This window comes from Mesitornis unicolor, unplaced genomic scaffold, assembly GCF_000695765.1.
Source record: "Mesitornis unicolor isolate BGI_N332 unplaced genomic scaffold, ASM69576v1 scaffold7025, whole genome shotgun sequence".
Lineage (NCBI taxonomy): Eukaryota > Metazoa > Chordata > Aves > Mesitornithiformes > Mesitornithidae > Mesitornis > Mesitornis unicolor.
Window position 1 is genome coordinate 24,340 of NW_010187413.1, and position 8,981 is coordinate 33,320.

The 8,981-nt window shown below is 39.1% G+C and overlaps 1 protein-coding gene across 1 annotated transcript; it reads right to left on the reverse strand.

Moving 5' to 3' along the window:
• Positions 1 to 5,423: 5,423 nt before the first annotated feature.
• EIF1B (eukaryotic translation initiation factor 1B) lies at positions 5,424 to 7,368 on the reverse strand (the record flags this gene model as incomplete). The annotated part of the gene is made up of 3 exons (XM_010185433.1): positions 5,424 to 5,809; positions 6,383 to 6,484; positions 7,183 to 7,368. Coding segments are annotated over 3 exons (333 nt in total), but the record flags the coding sequence as incomplete, so codon positions are not given.
• Positions 7,369 to 8,981: the final 1,613 nt, after the last annotated feature.

Genomic DNA, 8,981 nt, shown 5'->3' on the forward strand with positions numbered 1-8,981 from the left:
GGTGGAGGCCCCATCCCTGGAGATATTCAAGGTCAGGCTTGATGGGCTCTGAGCAACCTGATCTAGTAACATTGTCCCTGCTTACTGCAGGGGGGTTGGACTGGATGATCTTTAAAGGTCCCTTCCAACCCAACACATTCTATGATTCTATGATCTTGAACAATGCATAGATTAATTTACAGGTAACTATTTCCTAAAGGAACCTGGACAGTGGTTTTGCTCTGTATCTTCAAGTCCTAAGTCAGGTCTGTGCTTTGAGCTGCAGGTGTAATCCAAAGGCACTGACTGACCAGGACCGCACAGACACAGACAAGTATCAAGTTTACAGGGCCTTCTTTTTCACCAGTGTTACCTAGCAGAGATGTGACACCACTAGCGTCTGTAGTGGTATTTGAGGCACAGCCCATCATTCACTGGGAGGTATTACCATCACATGAGTATTGTAACTTTCCTAGAGAGCAGCTAAAGCCTGCTTCCTCTGCAACAGGGTCTGCCTTTCAGTAGATTTTTCCAGGACTCTTGGGAATAGACCATTTTGAACCTTTCTTACTCAAGAACTATTCTCTGATTACACATCAATGCATCTGTCATTTGCTAGGTCTCCCTAAAAGAGCAATATTCTAGTTCACAGAAGACAGGCTACCAGAACAGCTGCAGCACCACCTCTTTCATGGTGTTAGCTGTCCCATCATGACACCCAAGGCTTGTCTGTCTGTACTGCAGGAACAGCGCTGTTTTCCTCTCCAGTTGTGAGAGGAACCACAAACATAGTCGACAGCTAAATCCTGTCTTTGAGGAGCTTGATCAGTCGACTTGCAACCACGTCTGCAGAAATCAGCTAACTGATAGAGAACTGTGTCTGGATCGTGGGGTTTTGTGCTGCATAATCATAGCAAAGATGGCTTAAAATAGAAAAAAAAAATCCCAACCATTTATTATATACACAAATACTTTTAGTCAGACTCAAAAGTAATTTCAGAAATGTGCTGTCATACTTCGCAGATGCAAGACATTCTAAAATAGCTGAGACCAAACTTGAGCACGTGTTACTGGCTTCATCTTTAAAACACTGCACATTTTGCTTATTCAAGAAATTAGATGAATCCTTTTCTACCCAAAATTTTAGACCTCAAGCCAATACATCATCTTATTTTAGAGCTATGATATCCCAGTACAAGTCACAATATTTTAAAGTCTGTTAATACAGATTATGGTAGAAATTTAAAAGAGGAAATATAACATTTCTTGGAGAAATCAAAGCTGATTACAAGAGGATCACATACATCACTATTAGACAACTACTTCTAACCTCAAACAAAAAAAACCAACCCTCCTTAATAATAGCGTAAAATTCCATGTTTTAGAAAAGCATACATAAAATAACATTGGTACATTTTATTTCAAGACTTTGTAGTCTCAGCTCTCCAGCAATACTCCAATACAAGTTAAGATTTGTTCGTAAAAAGATCAATCACAGGCATGTAGCAAACATTAAAAAGGCATGCCAAGTACAAATCCTCTTTCGAGTTTTTCTTCTTTTTAAATGTAAACTGGAGACAGTAGGCATGAAGCATCTGTACAGCAAAGCTATGCTGTTTTTCCCTTATTCATGTCAAGAGCTTTTGATCTTGCAACTGGAAACTAGTGTTCATGTTGCTGCACATGGGGGGACACAGGACTAAACTGAGCATAGATGATGTATGGAGGGGCTTAGAAGGCAGACTCTTAATACTTAAATGCACGACCCTCTAAGACCACCTCTGTCTCCCCGTGGCAGTAACACACTGATTAAAGGAACACTCAGTCACACTAATCAACACTGAACACACCAAAAGTGACAAAAATCCCTACTGTGTCCCAAAGTCATTTATAAAAAGGCCTCCCATAATCTTTAACTGGCTGAATACAATCTTGTACACGACCCACTTTAAACAAAAGGTGTGGGACATGGATCCTGTACACTAGAGCCTTCCAGAAGGATTAAAGAAAAGACAATGGCTGACTGGAGCTCTGGGTACATGTCCCTATGGCTCTTTTCAGGTCAACTGCATACCGATCATAAGCAGGATGGCAGAATAGGGCAAAATGCAGAGCTCTGCTTAATTATTATTTTTTCAAATGGTTAAAACTTAAACTTCAACAACTCTTCACAATTTTAAGTTTTATAATGGCTTTAGATATATTTAAAAACTTAGATGCCAAGCCCTCAAGAAAGTTTAATTGGGATATTTAAAGATACAGAAATAGCAATAACAGTGTTAGAGAGGTCTTGCAGTTCAGGTGTATCTAAGTTAATGAAAACTGACTTGAGATACAAACTTCTTTCCTAAGGTGAGGTTTTTTTGTGGGGTTCCGTTCTCCCTCTCCAAAACAGTTCTCCAGAACAAAAATGCTTTTCATTTAGGCAATGCAACAACGTAGTGCAGGAAGTAAGGTTTAAAGAAAGCCACTGACCCAATGAATAACATGTACACACAATCTAGGCACTGCTCTCTTCAAAGATTCTCTCACTTGAGAAAATTATTGCTCACCTGCCCATAGGTGTGCTCTTCATGTTCTTCTCTGAAAGTCAGATTTAGCAGACCACAGGTGAAAGTCAAGGGTCTGATAATTCACACGACATAAGGGAGTAGGCAGTTTACAGAATTACATTACTAGATCTCCCACTGCTACCACCTTTCGGGAAGCGATGGTTTCATTGTTCATAGCTGCATTGAGTAGATACGGGCCCTGAACAGACAATTCAATGAATTTATTGATGCAACACCTTACTCCAGTGTATCATCTAAGAGTCAGCTACAGCAGCCCAATATAACTATGCACAGCAAGGCTGTGAATATGAAACAGCAGTTCCTACATCCAATTGCAGCTTGTGGTCAAGCCTCGGTATCGCTAAGGCGGCAATGTTGGTTTAGTTAGGAAAGACACAGACTCCACATATTCCAAGAAAAAGAAGCCACCACTCTTGGCAGTCTGAGCCTGCCCAGTCTCAAGTCCTACTAGTGGCTAAACACTAAAAGTGTTTTCTATTATTAGCTTCCTTTTACTGCCTCAGCAATTATAGGCCACATCCTTTACTATTTTTAACCTATTTTGGAAGAGATGGAAAGACTGAAACCTGTCTTCACTGTGAAAACAGTTTTCATGGCAGTAATTTAAACAGTTCTTTCCCAGTGTCTTTCACGTTTTTCAGCATCCTTAAAACATGGATATATATTCCAAAGAGGCTGAGCTTTGACAAGTTGCAGCATAAGATAACATGAAATTGTTGAAAGCCTTTTCTCTAGAACAAAGAGGCCTGGGCTTCTCTGAAGGCCAGTTACAATCTTATCGAGACACTGTCCTAGTTTAAAACACTTCAAGGACAAAAATTTCTGCTTTCTTTCCAAAAATATTGTTTGTCGCCACAACAAATCTCAGCTATTTAAACTTCAAACGTGTTACTTCTTACTCCCTTTCCTTTTAACTTTGTCCCTCAAAGGTCAAAACACAAACAGCTCTACTAGACCATAAAAACCAAGCCACCTAACTGCAAGGTTCCTTCTATCAGAAAAGACTTTCAAATCAGGAGAAAGAAAACAGTTTTTTATTATTTATCCCAAGCAGAATGACTATAGAGAAATGACTCAAGCTTAGGTAGCAGAAGCTAATGGAATGCCATCTGAAGTGAAGACTGACTCAGTAACACATGAGACTTGCTAATCACTTGTTAATCTCCAATTCAAAACCCCACCAGAACTACTCATGTAATACCAGTGAAACAGGAGAAGATACTGCTTGTTTTTCCTCTTGGGCAGGAGAACAGCTTTTAAATGAGAACATTAGTTTTTCCTGGCATTTGATAAAATGAGAATCACTAAGTGCTCTGTATCCCCAAAGGATTAAATAATTTAATATCGATGAATCAGGACTAGGTAAACTTGCAGTACAATGATTTTATTCTACTAACGAGTGAGACTCGCAGAAGACTTATTCTCTGGATTTTCATTCTGCATGCTGGTATTTCATGTTTTGCAGCAGGCTTTCCCTCCTCCTCCTCCTCCTGAACACATTATATCTTAACAGTATACAGTCTTCTGGAACATCCTTTTTCTGGAACAGTTAAGATCTGTAACAGAAGGCAGAATTTTTGCAGATTGAGAGACTGGACACTGGGTTCTTACAAGTGGAACTGTCTAGACCAGACAGAGAAAGAAATTGTCATATGAGGCTCTATAATGCTCTCTTAATTGCTGTTAGTGTTAGAAAGGTTCATATCGGAATTCAGAAATCTTAAAAAAAAAAAAGGTTGAAATGAGTTAAAATTAAGTGTTTCTGTTTAGAAAGACAAGTCTGAACAGGAAATAAAATATAGGCACAGGTGATATTAAGTAATCTAGTTTTGCCTATTCTGGATGTTTACATGGGTAGTCATCAGTTGTTTTTTGTTCTGAATAAGAAATGTCTCTTTTTAGCTTTCCAGAGAACATGTTATATTACAAAAAAGTGGGTTTTTTTAACTTTACCCACTATTCTTATTGTTTCTTAGCTCTGCATGTTTTGACTTTTTTCTGAGAAAATGTCCATGTCCAGCTCACAAGGAAATTAAGATCTGCATGTTTCACCAAATGAAGTAATTTTATTCTGTAAACAGACATGTCTTAAAAGCAGAATACCAAATGCCTACAGCTAACTAAAACTAGACGAAAAGCATGGTGGAACAAACCTAGTGTTACCTCAGACCACAGTGAATGAATTGCGTGCTAGAAAAGTAGACTGTATCAGCTTTCTGTGATAGCAGCCAAACCCCATTACAAACCCCTCCACATTAATCATTAGTCACAGCAAAACAAGGAGGTCAGTGTGGAGCCTGTTCCCCTCCTTACTTCCGCAGCTAACACTACAGGTAATTAAAGCACTCTGCTTGCCAACGTTAAATGCACAGTCATGACAGAAGTCAACTCAGTGTCTCTCCCCTTCACTCAGTGACAGAAGAGATACAAAGTCCCATGCGCTTCCTTGAAATGTTTTGGGAGTACTATGTAAGACCGAGGTGTTCATCGCATTCTCAGTAACAGCGGCCTTAAGGAGTTCAGCTTATTTTAGTCTGACTATGCTTGCTCAACACTAATATTTCACAGTCACTGCAGTGTATTTTAGAGAAGATCCAGTTACTTACTCAGCAACAATTTGTGTCTTACCATGCAGCTACTAAGATGCACCTACACAAAAGACTATAAAGCTCTAGTCTTGCAGCTACAGGATAAGATCACATTAAGCTAATCTACTGATGATTAATTAGCTAACACTTCATCATGTAGATTTTCCAATTTATTCAATGAGCAGTGAGCTACACTTGCTACAAAACATTTTAGCCATTCCTTAGTAAGGCTGCTGTGCTAGTTTGGAACTTAAGCTAAAGCATTTCAGATATCCCAGAAAATATATGAATAAACATTTATTTCTAAGCAACCACACACACTAATTTAATACAACCCACACATTTAAGTCAGGTGGAGAGTAGTAAACTGAACAATCATCACTAAAACATTTCCACTGGAAATGTGTTGAAGTTCACAAGTGTCTTCATTACCACCTTACTGAAGTTTTCTTATGTGTTTCTAGTCTACACACCACATGTTTCACGCAGTCATGCAAATCTGAATCAAATCTGAAGTGTTCAGGTAACAGGGAAGTCCATTCACTGCAAAGATTCATTTTTCACAGAAGAGCCAGAGTAGGTAAGACCAAATACTGCAGGGTTCTTCATCAGAGTACAGGTATTTTAGAAACCATGAACTTTCAGTTGTTCTTCCTTGACAATGCCAATCTAAAGGAGAAAAGCAACATATTTCAGTTAAGCTTACATGCTCAGGATATTAAAGTGATATCAAATTGCCACAATCTTATACTTTGATTAAAGAAACTGCCATACAGTATGTAGTCAATAAAGCACTCTCCTAGTTTCCAGAATGCTTCTGGGCCAAGCAGAAGAACTGACTACACAAGAAAGAAAATCTTATCAGTCATCTGATTTGTTCTGTAGTCCCAGCACTTACTCTTTGACAGTGTAACACCGCTACACCACGATTTGCATCAGTAAGCTACTGGTGGAAGACTCTCTCCTCTATATTGTTTTCGGTCTCAAAACTGTGGTTTACAAATGAAGCACTCCAGATGCACTGCCAGAGAACAAGTGGTATGTTGTAGCAGGGTAAATGCATTCTACAGTGCTTTGATTCTTACTGGAGTTTTACCCTCATTCTGCAAGTGTCATTTTACTTTTTTGGCTGAAAATACAAAGGAGCTATAGTGGACAACTTTAGCTGGTTAATTAACATCAGTCCCATCTGTCACTCTGCTGCTTCCAGAAAGGTTTAGATATTTATCTGCAGTCCCTCACCTCCAAGAGGAATTGGCAAATGTTCTTCCGCTGGTCACCTTGAAGCTGGATAACTTCACCGTATTCGGGATGTTCAATCACGGTACCATTACAAGCAAATTTCTAGAGAGAAATGTTCATATTGTAAGCTACCTGATGTACATTATGGCTTTGCTTAGTAAGTTTTTTCAGCAGAATTTTGTCACAGAAGCTGCTTACTAAATTCTGATGTCAAGCAAGGCAAAGGCTAGATCTAATTTACACTGTTATTGAGAGCAAACGGAATATTGCCTCTTGATGCGTACAAACAAAGTAAGCTGCTGATGGTAAATTCAGGCAGACAGGATTAGCTACTGTGCAGAAGGAATTGGCCAACACTCATTACAAGAACAGCCGTAAGATACAGCCTTTCAACTCCACACTGTTTTAAAATAAGTATTTTCATCCTGGCAAAACTCAAAGATCTCTAATTCAACAGCAACCCAGCTATGACTGAAGCATGAATGCAAAACTAGTTCCACTTGAACCTGATTTTATTCTTCAAACCAAAACCAGATATCTGTGAAAGTTTAATGAAACATTCAAACTATATTTTATTTACTTCTTTATAGGAAAGAAACATTTAACTTTTTAGCAAAAAGCACTGTCACTAGATGCTGACAGGAGTTTTGAGAAAGACAAGGAAAAGGATCAACTGGGATGTGAAAGTGATGTGCACTGGCAAGAAGGTAATAAAACAAATATTTAGTTACTTAGTATGAAAAGTTATCGTACTCCTTTACATAATAATCTTTATTATTGAATCAAATCAGTAACTTCACCTTTTTGAAAGCTTTCACAAGTTTCTTCTTGTCATAATCATCTGCAATTCCCTGAACAGTTGTTAGTGTCTTTCTTCCGTTTCGCTGCTGAATCCTTATATGAATGTAATCCTCAGTCCCCGCCGGGAGTAAGTCGTCACCCTTTGTTGCATCAGCAAAGGGGTCTGCAGGAGAAAAAAGATTTATCTAATTCCTACAAATGAAAACACCCAAGATAACAGGTAAGTTTCTTACTTCACAAAGGGCTTTACTTGGGGGATAATCTTTCTGCAGAGTACTTTTTTCCTACAGCTGTATTAAGTCTCCTAATTCAGCACAGCTCTCTCAACTATCATGCATCCAGTTTCTTCAATGCCATCTCGAATATAAACTATTTTTAGCTACAGAAACAATTCACTTCACTATTTCTTGCAAACTGTAAACCCTGCAGCTCTGAACCCAAAAACAGGATTCTGAGAGAACATCAAGTGCACATAAGTTTTAGACAGCCAAATACATTTTAAGTGAAATAAAGAAGTCGTATCTTTTATCAGATCAACTAATAAGTATAGAAGAATCATAAAGCTCTTCCATGCACAATTCTTTACAGGTCCAGAACAGAAGTCTTATGTTGTGACAACTGCCACACTACCAGCATTTTAATGGAAATAAATCCAAATAAATCTCAAAACATAAAATACAGCATAAAAGCATAAAATTAAGGTTTGCAGGGTTTTTTAATGAATCACAACTAATTTGTAGATAATAATCAGAATCATATTGAAGAGTCTGATCTCCAGAAAGCGTAGGTTCACCAGCCATGGAAGCTACAATTTCCTGAACTTAAACCTAAAAACACTGATCGACTTTTGCCGTCCACTCAAAACAAATGCCTCAAAAGAGCAAAACTTCAGCAGAAACAGGAAGAGAGGTAGTTCAGCTGGAGACAGACTGACCCTTGCAGAAACCAGAATGACAAGAGCAATAAAGGCAGTGAAAGCATCGTGAGGACGGAAGCACCACAGGAAAAGTACTGCACTGGAAAGCTTGAGGGGCTTAACTTCCACTAAGGCATTCGTTAAAACATTCTGAGTTTCACTGTGCCTATAGCTAGCGGGACAAACACTAAAAGAAAATTCCAGTCAAAGAAAAAGTGAGAGAAAAAGTAGAGTAGGGCACGAAGATTACTTGGCAGAGTTTAGGATTCTAGTGCTGTAGGTGTTAACACTGGATTACTTCAAACAAATCCTTTGGGCAGCACGCTCCTAAGTGCAGGATCACCTCCTAAATCACAATTAACATAACCTTGGCATATGGCTTCTATGTGCATTATATTAGAAACAAAACCGACACCAAAAGCCTGACAACATTATTGTATAAAGTGTTATTAACTTCTGCTGCCTATAGATAAGGAAGGTGGAGAACCACGGCCCAGCACAGTAAACTTTCCTGCTAATACAAGAGAAATTACCAACCATCTGTATAGCTCAATCAATGGAAACAATACCTTTTGCAGGGCATGTATCAGGTTTTGGGAGATTGGCAAGGATAAGATGAGGCAGCAAATCAAGAAGCAACTGGAACTGAGGGGATTATTCCCTTCCTTAGCAGAGGATCCAAACGCTAGACTCCCTCTGCCCACAAAGGTTACAACTTTGGGACTGCAGAGCTGTCAGAAAAGCCCAGTTTGGGGTGCTACCAGCCATCGGGGCAAACAGCGCAGTACGGGGTGTCAGAGCACAGACCATGGCAGCATCTCCTCCAGGAGAGGGAAAGGAAGCTCACAGAGAGGGAGACCAAGTCTCCTACCCGATGTCTCT